The 14981-nt window shown below is 36.4% G+C and overlaps 1 protein-coding gene across 7 annotated transcripts in view; it reads left to right on the forward strand.

Moving 5' to 3' along the window:
• NAV3 (neuron navigator 3) overlaps positions 1-14981 on the forward strand; it is a 468550-nt gene that overhangs the window by 412279 nt on the left and 41290 nt on the right. For 5 of the 7 annotated variants that reach the window (XM_064701983.1, XM_064701980.1, XM_064701985.1 and 2 more), the window contains 4 exons: positions 6122-6163; positions 8486-8646; positions 10555-10743; positions 13113-13165. In XM_064701983.1, the coding sequence (XP_064558053.1) occupies positions 6122-6163; positions 8486-8646; positions 10555-10743; positions 13113-13165 (445 nt within the window). The remainder of the gene's footprint in view (positions 1-6121; positions 6164-8485; positions 8647-10554; positions 10744-13112; positions 13166-14981) is intronic. The other 2 variants (XM_064701982.1, XM_064701986.1) reach the window with 1 other exon arrangement.

Below are 14981 nucleotides of genomic sequence, written 5' to 3' on the forward strand. Positions count from 1 at the left end.
ACAGTGAGAGAAAGGGGGGAAATTGTCTAACTAAAGGCAAGTGTAAACAGCCAAGAGGCACATAATGATTCCTGCAGCAGGATCCACCTGCTGTCCCAGCATTTGGCAGTTCCAAAGCAAGCAAACCTCCAACTGGGGGATCACTGCTTTTCTCTTCCCATTAGCTGAAAGCACAGGCAGAGCTGGTGTGTCCTGGTCTTCAGCTGACCAGTCTTGCCTTAAAATACTCAGTCTTGACAAGTTTCTTCTTACATGGTAATCATTACACAGATCCCTACTGAAGTGCAGCTTCACTGGCAGGGAGGCAGTTTACAAGATGAGATTCTTGTTATATGATCAGTCCTGGCAAGAAAATGTTTTTCTGTTTGCTCTATTAAAGAATTTTTTTATGTGCAGACATTTTACCATTTAAATTACATTATAAAAGGTGCGACCAGTCTGGCACAGTTGAACCAAGATTTTTTCTTTGATTTTTTCTTTTTTTTTCCCTTTTTTTTTTTTTTTTCTTTTGGAAACACTTATCTGGCTTTGGAAGGAGAGAAAAAAAAATTCTTTTCCAGGAACTAAGTAACTTCTGTTTCCCATGAAAATTTTCAGGATTTGACAGTGAAACTCTTATCTCACATGGGGACCATAAAATCAATATTGACTATTTCATTAGCCTTTGATTCAAAAAACGAAATTTTACTGAATCAGTCAAAAATATTTTAAGCCTAATTAGTTTTTTAACATCCCACACATTTTAAGGAGAAAAGACCTTTAACTTACAAGGTAGAGATTTTTTGCCCTTTATTATATAAACTCAGAGATTGTTCAATACCCATCCTTTGCATAGAAGGAATTCACTTTCAGTAAGCCAGCATTTAAAAAACCCTCATAATCAAAACCTTAGAGAAATCTAGATGAAAACTTTTCATAGATTTCATTTTCTTATGTTGCATTCATAAGTATTACTATATCAGCTAAAAATCACACCTCTTACTAATATACAAATTATAATATAATTATATACTAATGTAGTATTTTAATACTTATAAAACATATATGTGTACCAATATAATATACACTAACAATATATAGTATTGTTAACAATATAGTAGTTATAAATACACTGATACACAAGCAATTTGTAGTTTGCACTTTGCCTTTAATTTTTAAATAGGTATTTAAATTTGTGTACTATGAACTGAATGTGACAATATTTCTTAAAAGGTCAGTTATTAATACTAAGCTTACAAAATCCTTCACTGCCACATATATGGATGATGAGGTCACTAGAATGATGTGGACCAGTATGAATTCATGCCAAAAATTATATTGATACACATGATCTTAAAAATCACGTTTCAAAAATTAATGGCTTGGCCGAAGTTTCTGAGCAACCTCCACTGCTAATACGTTATGTATTTGTTCAGTGACTTAATTTCAGTGGTTCCAAATACTTTGCTGTTGGCAATATTTTTAAGCTTCAGATTAGTCCATATGGGGATATTATGATTGAGTCCAGTGAGAGCCATTGTTCATGTTGATCTGGCCTCAAAACAAATATATGTACCTAGAGTAAATGGTGTCATTTCTTGAATTATAGCCCCAACAGGGGTTTTGCAGTTCAAGTTTTCTAAAAGGTCTGATACAAGTGCTGAGTTTCTAAACTCTTTTATGCATAAAACTTACTTGTAACAAAGTATTTTTTCACAACAAAAGCATTGATTTGCAACATTGGAGACAGATATGCTTGGCAGCACATTATGTCCTTTTTTCTTTGTAATCTCATATTTGAAATGCCTTTCATTATACTAATTATAGCATGGCATAGCATAAAAAATTATCTGCAAGGAGGTTTTTTCTTTTTCTTCAGTCACCCTAGAGCTTGCAAAAGGCTGAATCAGCAGTCCTTACAATCAGATGTACTAATATAATGTGGGGACAAAATCAGAAAGCCCAAAGTGCACCCTGAGGTACAAATAGCAAGCAACATAAAGTCTGTGCAGAGAAAATGCAGGAAAATGCTGAAAGAGAGGAGAGAGCTAATGATAGATGATATAAAAAAAATTCAAATTTGTTTCATTGAAGCATTAGCTGTAATTTGGTGGATAAGTATCAGTAATGGAAAGCATACTAAGAGGAAATAAAAAGGTTGAAGTTATCTTTGGTTTACTGGTCCTGATGAACTTTTCATTTCCCTGCTTCAGGCAGAGCCTGAAACCCTGAAGTCATTAGAATTGGAGAAAAGTTTTCAAAGGCTCTCTGTTGAGGAAAGAGTGAGGAGGAGAGCAGGGATGGAGAGCAAGGGAATGGGAAGGCCAGTTTGCCTGGAAAAATACAGAAGACATTAAACAAAATAGGTTAAGTAACAAATAACATGAGATTAGTCATTAACAGCCTTTTAAATGATAAAGGCTAATTTAATTCATTTGCAGGAAAATATGCTCTCTGCATGGAAGAAAAATAGTAAATGCAATAAAAATCCTGAATTTACTAAAGCTTTAAGTGCTATTCCTAATAACACTCTCATAAGCAAATGGAGGGAAAAGTGCTAGTTGGTAAAGAGTTACTGAAGGTGAGTGACCAAAGGCTGATTAGTCTGAAGGGATATACAGGGCAGGATATATTTGCATAGGTACAAAATGGAAAATAGTGAGGCTATCTTGCAGTACTTGTGTACAGAGTTGTAGTGCCGTGCTGAGACAAAGCATTTTGAAAATGAAAATGTTGTATATAAGTTTTAGAAAGTAGATATCCCATTATACTTGATACTTTGGGACATCAAGTTTTAGGAAGGAGCAGCTGGAAGGAACACAGAAAATGAGGACAAAATCTCAGAGTACATCTACATTTTCTTTGAAAGAAAATAGCCCTTGACTGCCTCCAAAAAAAGAGTCACCTTTCATGGAGACAGCAAATCTGCAAGGTCTCTGCTATTTTTACCCCCCTGTCCCTCCAGGGATGCTCAGACTTTGCCCACAGTTTTCAGGCTGCCCACTGAGTGATGGTACAGCATCAACGCAGAGCTCCCTGACAGCTCCTGGGCTGCAGTGTCAGAGTTCACTCTAGCCAAATTCTGTGTCATTCAATGAGATTCTGTTGCATTGTAACAATGAGAAAATAGACTCAGTAAAAGCAAGCAAAATATTTTTTTTTTTCAGAAGGAAATTATATTGCATCTCTCTTAGGCCTTTTGATGGTTTTGCACTAGCAGTATTCAGAAAAGTCTAATTCTACTGTTGTAGCAGTGTAGCTCCCTATATGGGAGGACACTTGTACCTTACAGCAATTCAGAGGGATTAAAATGATCATGCAGGTACTTATACTCTAGAATAAAACTATCTTCTGGGGTTAATTGAAAACATCACTGTTTTAGTTGTAAAATTTTCCAAGTGGACACATCACCACTAGTTCTTCAAACCCTTAATTGCTGTTGAACATTGCAAATTTGCAACTTTCTTCTGCTTAATCTGAAGGATACAGCAAGGAAGGCATAAAAATGCAGCAATATAGAAATAAACAGTGGTCTGATCAGCAGCAATAGCTGCATTTTAAGATTAGCAGAGTGGAAGTGGTTTTTTACTTACATGACTGGCTTTCTCTAATTTGCTTTAAAAGAATGTGTAGTTTTGAGTGCTAGGAAAGTGCATTGAAATCCACTTAAGCCCTTCAAGACTTTCATTTATTTGAAATTATCATAAATTTATTAATTTATAATTGTGGTTTTAAGGTGTGAAACAGTTCATCACGTATCAGATTTTCTTATATGCCTAGCCTTTGTAGAAACTAATTTGTAAGACCCATATCAGCTTGGCCCAGCCTGTCATGGAGCTCCCTATCTGTTTCTTAGCTTGCAATAATTTGTTTTATTCCTTAGCAGCTCTGAAAGGGTTATATGTAGCTCAAGGATATGCTGTTATGGCCCTTTCCCAAGATAACCTCATCACCAAGGGCAGGTAGGAAAATGGTGAATGTAAGGCTTCCTGTAATTTCCCTCATAAAAGTTATAGTCTGTTTCAGCAGTGTAAAATAAACAAAAGAGAATGAGATGCAGTGGGCTTGATAACTTCAGCCTATGTCTTCATCTTTTTGCAAGATTGCTTTTTCCACTTTACATAGCAAAGGAAAATATCAGGATTATTATTATATTCTCATCCTCACTTTATATTGCTCTTTGTCCATGTATGCATTGCTTCTTTCAGGAAAGGACTGTCTTTATTATCATTATCAATTCCAGAGATGTGAGGTAAATAAAGTTCTATTTACCAAAAGTCCAGTTTCTGTGGAAGCAATGAACCTAGCTTTTGGTGGATGAATGATTTCAGATATTAAAAAGATAAGGGCAGTTATTGGTCTGAAATAATAGTTATATGAAACTTTGCTTAATGGTTTCATATAATTATTTAAATCTAGGAGCATCTTTGTAAGCATTATTATTTTAAAAACACACAATGAGCTTTTGCTACACTTACTTTAATGCAGTTGCAATAATTCCATGTTTATGTTGAGGAATATTCATCTCTATATCATTTGATCATCTGAATTCAAAAGATTTTTGGAAAATCTTATGTTCACTCTTAACCTGCTTATATGACTGGCATACCTTTTGGCTTGTGGGTTGGTTTAAAGGAGAACTCACTCCCTTATTTTTAGATAATGTGCTATAGATCACTTTTAAATAAATATATCTCCAAGTCAAAGTAATATTGGAAAATACATTGTTCATTTGCACTTTTAAGTGTTTGCATAAGAATCTGGTGTTTTGATCATGTTTATTCATCTTGAAATTTAGAGGTGCATAAAGGTAAATGAAGGAACATCAAAGCTGCATGTTTCTCTGTGAAGAAAAAAAAGTAAATCATTCATTCAAATTTATGTTTTCTTTTTGCCAGCCATTCTAGGTCCTGTTAGTTATGTTGGGAGCAAAATGCTGAAAATTCAGTCCTCTGTCTGACATGGGCCATGGGATTACTCCACATGGATCATGATAACTGGACCTGTGCTTAAATACTGATGATTTTCTCTTTCCATTTGCCTTCTCCAAATGCAGAACAAGGCCCTTTATTTAACTAGTAAAATTGTCTCTAAAATTTACTGGTGGTAAAAGTAGTTTGCTTCCATTTGCCCAACCCCTAATAGTAATGCATTGTCCATGCCAACAGTGTTTTCACTGCCTTTATCTGCTAGGATCAAAGATACATGACAGTAGGACTCCCATCACCCACAGCTCAACAGGAAACACCTTTAATAAGGATGTTTCTTGGGTAGCAAGGGTCCTAAGTTACTGCTGCTCTCAGAGGTGTGATTATGATATGTAATACAGAAGCTTTCAAAAGCCATTTTGCTATTTGACCCATGTGATGACACTAAGCTATGTTCTAAAGGTAGAGAACTTTGCAATACTTACTTGATGATAACTAGTTCAAACCACACCGACCGGAGACCAAGACTTTATGATGAAATGCTGAAATGGCACTTGGAAGGAGGGCTAGTGGGTGCTCTTCCAGTGACGGGGTTTAAATGAGGAAAACTCCATCCATGTATTTTGGGTATTCAGCCACTCTGACACTTTGTGTGCAGGAAAATAGAACATCGCTCTGGTGCCATTTTTCACTGCCCCACCATCACCTTACTATGTGAGCCCCTCAACAACAGAAAGCCAAGTGTCTGAATCTTTAGGACATATTTCTACATGCAGAGCTGTCGTTTGGCTTCTGGCAAGGCCATGCTGCCTCTTAGCAGGTGCCACAGCCTTCATTTCTTTTGGAAATATATTGCCTTATCGTAAGCAACTGTGAAAAATAAAGATTCACACTGTGACCATATGATTCTCACACAGATTGCAGAGCAAAGCTGTAGAAAGGTTAGAAATAGTAAAGAAGCACTTCTTTCTGACTTGGACAGTCTCCAAATTACTATTGACCCAGCACAGAGCATGTCTAGATGAAAAATGAATGTGCAGCAGTCCATGTCCTATTGTTCCTTCCAACAAGTAAAGGATTTATCATGAAAGTTATATTAAAAGGCGTTAAATGACCTTCTGTTATTCACACAAACCTAGAGCTTTAAAATTTGTGATTCTGAACAGTCCTGTTTGCTGTATGTCCTTAGGGATTTTTTTTTTTTGTTTTAACAGCATGCAGCTTGACAGAAATACACTACCCAAAAAGGGATTAAGGTATATATATTTTTGCGCATGACTGCTGCTTCTCTTTTTTCCTGTAACCTTTTCTATGCTGCCTTTATTTTTCTTTCTCCTTCTGTTGATCCTGTTTACAACAGAATTCTTGGAATTTCAATTCGAACCATAAAATGTAAATTTTAACAATGGACTTTTTCTTTCCATGTCTGCCTAAGGAATACATCTTCTTTCAAGATATACCATGGAAAGTAAATGCTATTAGGGATCATTTCCTTATGGAATGAATCTTTAAAAGGCATTGAATCCTGGAGAGCTAAAAGAGGCAGAACAATATATTTATGCAATTCAATAGGTCTAATTATTGAAAACATTATGGAGAAAAACAAGGTTTTAGAGGTGGATCTGACTTTGGACTCATTCAAACATTCATGCAATTTGAACTGGAGAGCTACTGAAGGGTAGGGATAGAAAATACTAATTTTACTATCCAAGGTTTGTAAGTATAAAATGTTTTCTGCTCCATACAGTTTTCTTGGTCCTTATCCAGCAATACAGAGTCCAGCTTTGCTACTAACACTTCACTAAATTCTATCTTCATCACAGAAAACAGAATTTATCTACCCTCTTCTCTCCTCCACGGTGAAAAGAGCAGATTATTAGGTAACTTGGTTAGTCTCATGAGACATGGAAGCCCATCTCCCCAATCCAGGAAGAAGATTTGGCAAGCAAGGATATATGTGCATGCACACAGACACTGCAGCTTTCCAATAACTGTGATTGCACCATTAAATCTCCTGAGTTATGAATAAATATTTGTGAAATTTTAAGATAGTGCTAAACTATTTTCACTATATTGCACCTTCTGATGTTCTGCACTAGCTGTTCCTTAATAAGAATTTAGTCAAATTTTTTATTATTTGGAGAGAATGGAAAAGGTGGAAGACATTAAAGGCATAATGAGGACCCTGCGAGGATACTATGGGATGATCAAAGTTTGTGGCTGTACAGCTGTAATGGTGGCTGAAAGCTGAAAGTGAATTGGAGTGGGAATAGTGCTTACAGGCATATAAAAAAGATCAGCTAGCCCAGGAAAAAAAATCCGTTTGATTTAATGTGCAGAGAAGCCAGTCCAAAACTCACATCCTGATTTCTTGTTTTGCCATCTTTCCAATCTGATAACTACTCAGTAACTTCGTGCTCTACCGCAATTATAGGCAAAGATCATAGCTGTATTTTTGAAAGGAAAAAGGAAGTAAATATTTAATAAGATCAATATGGTTTACTGCTGTAAAATACTGTACAAAACCCCAAGCACAGCACAAGAACTTACATGTTCATTTAATTTTCTATCTAAGCAGAAACACTTGTGCCTCACAAGCCTGAAGCCAGAATATCAAAAGCCCTTTCTGCTCTACTGTTTTGGGGAACACTGATAGCTCATGACAGTAGCAAAGGAAGCGTTCATTTCTCAGCAGTATTTTGTCTGAATGAAGTATGTCATTCTGATTTTCAGACATTGCTGAAAACAAATCTCTTGATTAAGACCCACAGTGTCTGCACGTTTTAATGCTTAATCCCTGCCAGAATTGCCCTTCTTCCAGCTCAGCCAAGGCTGGACCAGTGAGTTACCAGTTCTCCCTCTTGGCCCACATGTCACATTGCACTTGTTTTATTGGTTTACCATAGGAAGCAGTTGATTAATTATTTGATTGCCAAACTTCTTCCTTCCAGAGAACTTCTTTCTGCTATTTTTTTATTTTTCCTGTCCCTTTCCCTCCCCTCAGTTTGGGGCAGGACACAATGTCAGGTAGCATTCAGAGCGGCACATCTAGTGCATATGGTCATGAGTATCTGTCGTTACCAATGCAAACTCCACTTTCAGACTTGTTGATCTGTTTCACTCCTGTTGTCTAATCAATTGCCCACATGATGTGTGACAGGTGTCATTTTGTAAGTGGCTACTAACGTTCCTTGGCTTCTATTCTGCCTATCCCCATCCTAACCATACGGCTTCCAAGCTTTTGCATCAACCTGTACACTTCCTATAGCTTTGAAGTCTTTTTCTGTCAGCTCAGTTGTCTGTCTGTTATGGTTTATCATCCTGTCTCTTCAAAAGAAGGGAATGTTGTTTTGGGGAGGGGGATGAAGAGTAGGGGGGTTCAAGTCCTGTATGTTTTCAGTGTAACCCAGTGGTAAACTGTACCTAGTTAAAATCTCTAGTGATAATCACTTGACTGGACTTGATGTTTTCCTAGGGATTTATTCTGTCTAACTTGTGAAGGGTATTTATGTGACAGCTGTTTCTTTCTAAGGCATCACCTTGTCATTGTCTTGAGCATGCCAGCTGTGGTTTTTCAGGTATGCACCATCATCCCGGCAGACAAGCCAGGAGGAAGGCAAGGAATGGCTGCGCTCCCATTCAACCGGAGGCCTGCAGGACACTGGCAGTCAGTCCCCGCTTGTTTCTCCTTCAGCTATGTCTTCATCTGCAACTGGAAAATATCATTTCTCCAACCTGGGTAAATGCTGTTTCCCTTCACTGTTTCTCCCTCTCTTCAATGGAAGCATAAAATTCAGCTGTACATATTTCTTAGTCTGCCAGACTAGGTAGTTTATTTTTAACATCATCACCATATTGTTGTACCTCACTAATGAGGGGAAACTCACAGTGTAGTTAATGAAGTGGGTCAAGGTACCACCTATTTTGCATAGAGGAAAAAAAGAAGCACAGATTCTTTATGACTTGACCAAGGACATAAATTTTGAGGAAGAGCTGGAAATTAGCTTCTAGTTCAAAGCTATTCATCTTTTAGGCTTCACAATCAGTAGGATTCGTTCCAGTGATTTTAGTGAATGTCAGAAACTAAACATAGAATTTTTCCTATATCGAGGTTTGCTTTGAGATAGACCTTTTCAATGTGTTTCAGTAACTGGACCTGGCTATAACTGCACTGGGCCCAATCCAAACCTAACCTTGAATGCAATATAGTATTTTTGGGATATGAGTGACATTGCAGTTTTATTTGATTACAAACCAAGTTTTAGATTTGGTTCTTCTGAATATTGTTTCAAATTAATTCAACACAAATTTATTTTTTATAGTATTATTTCTTTCTTTAATTCTGAGTAAAACCCACTTCTCTCCACAGAACTTGTCACATGCTTAGGTTCACAATGAGGTTTTTATGATTTAGGCCCCTAGTAAGGAATTACTAACTCCTTTGAAGAATTAAGACTTCTATCTCTCTGTCACAGCTTATGGCATCTGTAGGTTACAATCACTCAAAAGAATTTGATCAGACATACACATGTTAGTCTTTACTACATATAGGAAAAGAAGTAAATTTAAGTAAAAAAAAAGAAGTAAATTTAAAAGTAAATTTAAATTTACTTTTAAAAATGAAATTGGATCCTCACTAAACAAGCCACTGCTTTGAATTTTCCTCCGGTAGTTTTAGACAGTGTTTTCTGTGTCACAGTTCTAGGCAGTGTTTTTTCACTATATTATTTTCTGTTTACAATAATCTCATTTTCTTTTTGTTCATAGTTCTTGTGTACTCACAATATAGAGAAATAAGATCATGGGGTTTAAATTTTATTTTTTCATTGTCCTTTGCTTCATTTCAGTTTTCATATCCCTGTGGAATAATTTGCTCTCGCAACACAGCTGTTCTGGTAGTTTTTAACTTAGGACACATCTTGGATGATCTAAACTAAAAGTCCAAATACTGAGGCTGAATTTGGCTGCACAGTTAGGTTTTTCTTCTAGGCATTGAGGTGTGGTCCGGGATAACCATAGCTAGGCTTTCCTTCCTCCTGGTAAAAGAGCTTTGCGAAAGCTTAAAGTAGGTTCATCAATGCTGTTCTTGATTTCAACCATGTCTGACTACACCTCTTTATTAGGATGAAATTCAGCTGAGGCCTTTGCGCAAATATTCAACCTATTATAGTGGTAGGTGTGCTCAAAATCAAAATTTTCAAATCAAAGGATTTGATTTGATCAAATCAAAGGATAAATATCTTATATATGCAAATAAACTTTGGCCTTAACAGCAGTCAGTAATAAAGGTATATAACTATGAAATACAGATACTGATTCATTAGAAGAGCTGCTTATAAAAGTACTTATGACCTCTTATTCCTTTTTAACTTTTGAATCTCCCCCATTGATTTTCTATGGGCTGCCAAAGGGTGTTCAGACACCAGTGTTAGGGTTACCATGTGCTTTACAGGATTATTGTCATCCAGCTCCTTTGAGGCCATCTGCTCCACCTTTTTGTTGAAGCTTTAAGTGTAGGAATAAAAGCTTTCCATTGTCTCAAGAGCATGAAGTCCACCTAACTGTGCTAGTCCTACATTAAAATTTTGTACAGAAGCAAAATTCACTTAATGGAAATGTGCTTCAATAATAAAGCTTTTTATTCCAGTGAGTCCAACCAACCTATCACAGTTTAACCTTCCTGGACCCAGCATGATGCGTTCAAACAGCATCCCTGCACAAGACACTTCTTTTGATCTCTACGATGACTCCCAGCTGTGTGGCAGTGCCACGTCCTTGGAAGAGAGACCACGAGCAATCAGTCATTCTGGTTCATTCAGGGACAGCATGGAAGAAGGTAAGACTGAGTAACTACTTAAATTGATAAACACGTCCCAAAATAGATGTCCAAAGCGCAGTAAAATTTTGAAATATTTCTTCTGCACCCTGCACCACAGAAACTTAAATGATTTTGTGAAGCTTATATTAATCGTGTTGAGTTGGACTCACAAGCCTTTCTTATCCTGAAACATGGAAGGTATTATTTTCACCCAGAAAAAGCAATGCTGTATGTATCTCATACATGTAAAAATCCCCTGTTGGAAATTTTGGAGGAAAGGAAGCCATTCTTGGAAAATTATTCTTTTTTCCTCTAAATCTGAAATGTCTGAACCTACCCGACTTCTCTGCTTTCTTAGTCCTACTTCTGTGCTTCCTTTTTTTTTTTCCCCAAACACCAATGCTACTTAACATCTCCTTTGTTTTGTAGTCATTTAAATTCCCCACTTTCCTACAGCCTCCTTCAGGAAACACCATGTGAATTTCTTTATTGAAATTCTGCAATTTGAACTGACCTCACTACTTTATGCAGATTATTACTGTCTGCTTTCTGTAATGCTATCTGCAACATCTGGAACTTGGTGAATTTTTTTTTTAGGGGGTTTTGGTCTTTTTTAATCCACAGAGAACCTGACAACTCCTAATTAAATGCACTGTAACATTTTCTTCTAACTAACATTTCTGGTAAATCTGATTATTTGCAGAATTCCCATGAGTGCAAAGTCCTTAATTGCTTTAATTAAACAAAAAAGACAACTAAAACCCTGTGCAATTCATTCTATAACAATCATCTTGTTTACTGCTAAGTGATGACAATGTAAATTATCTTTGTAATAGGCAAATTAAAAAAGTCTTGCCTTAGCCCCAGAGGTCACAAGATAAAAGGAAATAAAAAAGTCCTAGATAAAACAACAGACAAATAATGCTTCTACTTTTTTGATTCCTTTTACTGTATTTTAGATGATATATCAGGCAGACATCTGGATCTGTAATACTAGCAGCAGGGTGCAGGACAACTCAAGCTGTGAGTTGTCAGCACAGAGAGGATGGCTGACTGCACAGAAGAATATCACATAATTCAAGGACAGAGCTGACTACAGACCCTTTGCTGAGGAACAGAATTATCAGAGGAAACACTGGAAGAATAATAGAGAAAACAAAGCAATTAATGCATAAAAAAAGAGGTGTTAAATGTAGAATTTCAGTAATGGGCCACCAGTGGTTTTGATAAAAGCTTTTTCATTAGTTCTGTTTCATATCCAGCTGGAGTGGATAACTGTGATCAACCTGAGTAAATGAAAGTCAATGCAGCAGCAATAAACAGTTTTCAGCAGTTTATGATCATTAGAGATTAACATGAAATGATGCTCTTAGAAGGTCAGATGTATTTTAGGATAGGAGCTCTGAGGAAGGTTAAAGTGAAACAAGTGAGGTAATACATAGAGCCACGGTGCAGAATGGCGGTTTAGCTCAGACATTTAAACCAGAGACTGAAAATCAACATACTTTGGAAGCCACTCCATTTCAGTGGTCAGTGTTCCACATTTCTGTAAGTAGAAAACTAGGTTTAAAGTCCATTCGGCTAATCCAAGTATTCTTGTGTCTGTTTGTTGCAGACAGTTAGCTATTAAAGCAAAATAATTCTTTTATCAAACTGTGGCAAAAGATAAATATTTTTTAAAAAACCCATCTTGTAAAACAAAAATAAAAAAGGTAATAAAATAAATTATCTTCTTTGAAGTTATATGTGTGTATAGCCTTCCTCAGGAGAGTCAGCAGAAGGGGCAATTTTTTTTACAGTTTTAGTCTTCATTTGCCATCTCCAGGTAGGCCAGGAACCCCATTTCTTAAAGTACAGCCCTGCAACATTCACTTGATGCTCTTGAGGCAGACTCCACTGAGGATTAAGGGAAATATGTCACTACCCCTCACAGTTACTCCTCCCTGTGGACTACAACTACACAGGTCAGCCTTTCTGAGGAAAGCTTGGGAGATCACCCCAAGGAATGTGAACTGCTTTCCAAAGCATAGTATCATAACAGAAATGGTTTTAGGACAGGTGTATAAACAGCTCGATTTCTGGTTTCTCTGAAGAGTGTATTTATCAAGTGATTTCTTGTCAAAGCAACAAAGGAGATGCTTGGTTTGCTGATAATAACACAAAATGTCATTGTCTCACTTACCTGCCCCATACCCAGGAAAATGGTTTTTCTGTATAGGACAGTCTAATTGCAGGGAAATCTATCAATAGCTATTCTATACTGATAGCTCATAATTGTTCTTTGTGGAAAATTGGTTCTCATTTTAAAAATTTGTTTACTTATTGAGCTACATGTTGGAAGTTTTATGCTTTCAGCAATATTTCATGTTATTTTCCTTTTCTTAAAGTACATGGGTCCTCATTATCACTTGTCTCCAGCACATCCTCTCTCTACTCTACGGTGAGTATTGATATTTTAGAAAAAAATTCTGCCTGCCTCTGTTCTTGTTCATTGTTTGTGAAAATTTCAATACTTTGAGATCCAGGAGAATTACAGTTTTACTGCAATAAAGTAGGAATGTTTGTTTTCAGCTTTGTACTACTGCATACTATTTTAGAAAACGTTATTTTCACCTTTTTATGTGAATTGTTTATTAATGTTTAAAATCATTTAGTATACATTTTGAAAGCTAAAAACAACATGAAAGTCTAAGAGTGTCTCTCTTATGGGGATCCTTATGCTTTTGTAGGTGACCATTTTGAATCATTTTTCTTACCGTCAGCTAGTGCATAATTTAGAAAATTACTTCTCTCCTGGTCTTGTTTGAGGTAAACTTCTTGAAAGCCACAAGATTGCATTAGAGTAAGGGAGATGTAATTTGGAGTTTAAATGTCTACTGATTTTGCTTGCAAGTAGCAGCATTTAATTGTTATTTTAAAAGAGGAGAGTAACTTTCTAAAACTTTAATCTTCATTAGTTAGATTAATTAGGTTGATTAATATTTGTTTCTATCTCCAGAAGTTGTTTTGTAATTGATTTTTTCCTTCTATTATATTTTTTTGTTTGGTTGGTTCTTTTTTTTTAATCTTATGGGGGATTTTTTTAATATATTCTGCATCATTTATTGCTTTGGTTGTTCTACTAACAAGAAATGATCCATAGGGATGTTTGGACATTCCCTTGCTGATACACAGCGGTTGCTTTGCAACCTCCTCACTAACTACAACAATGGCCTCTCCTACCCAGAGCCAGTTCTTGCCTAGGAATACCAAGCTCCTGCAGTTTGATGATTTGTAGCACATGGTGGCTCTGTCTCAATGCTAAACTCATGTTAGCTTGGGAAGTGTATTGTATCCATGCACAATGGTGCCTCTCCTAGCTCTGTTTAACCATAAAAAGGTTCTTTCAAGGGCATGTCTAAAACATTAAGTACACATGCCTTAGGTTTTTACAGGCCTTAAACTGCAAGTTGCAAGTCATTCCAGTCCAGATCAGTCCTGAATTATGTGGAAGCACGAGAGGGTAGGTGAAGGTGGGAGGTGTAGAATGTATATACAGGCTGGCTACATGTGAGGCATGACTTACAGTCAGAGTTAAGCTTCTCACTGATGTTTTCGTGGTTGAAAAAACCTTTCGAACTATTTCCTTGTCTATGAGACACTACTATCAGTTTGCATGGGAAGGTGTGTCAAAAATTATAATTCAAGCTTTCATGCCAAAGTTTAGAAGAATGTTATGAAACTGGTAGATGAAAAAAATCAAGCTGTAAAGTGACACAGGATGCTTTCAGCAGTAAGTGAGTAACTCTGAAATATCTGTGTTCTGATATTGTGTAATGTAGCAAGAATTTACTAAACTTACTATTTATATAACCTTTTATACTTCAACAGAATATCTTGGAAATATTAACTAAACCCCATGATATTAAAGAGTGGTATTTTCCCTGCAAAATAAACTTTAAACTGTTTACCCAGGTTCATACTATAAATATCTTCTGACTGTGAATTCACATTGCAGCTGAGCCCCACTCCTTAAGTAATGGATTATATAGGCAAGATAATGTAAGCTGCAGAAAAATTTGAAAAGGACCAGAAATAAATTGGTGTAAATAATTACTAGCATTGACTTTTAGCAAAGATTTTTGATCTGAATTTCTTCTGCTTGAACCCTCTTTGAAAAGGGTTTAAACTTTTCAGCAATTAACCAAAAGATGATGCATAAGTGGAGTAGGAGCCTGCAAAGTTTAACACTCAGTATCACATCAGCTGAGTGAAGA

This window comes from Zonotrichia leucophrys, chromosome 1A (genome assembly GCF_028769735.1).
Source record: "Zonotrichia leucophrys gambelii isolate GWCS_2022_RI chromosome 1A, RI_Zleu_2.0, whole genome shotgun sequence".
Lineage (NCBI taxonomy): Eukaryota > Metazoa > Chordata > Aves > Passeriformes > Passerellidae > Zonotrichia > Zonotrichia leucophrys.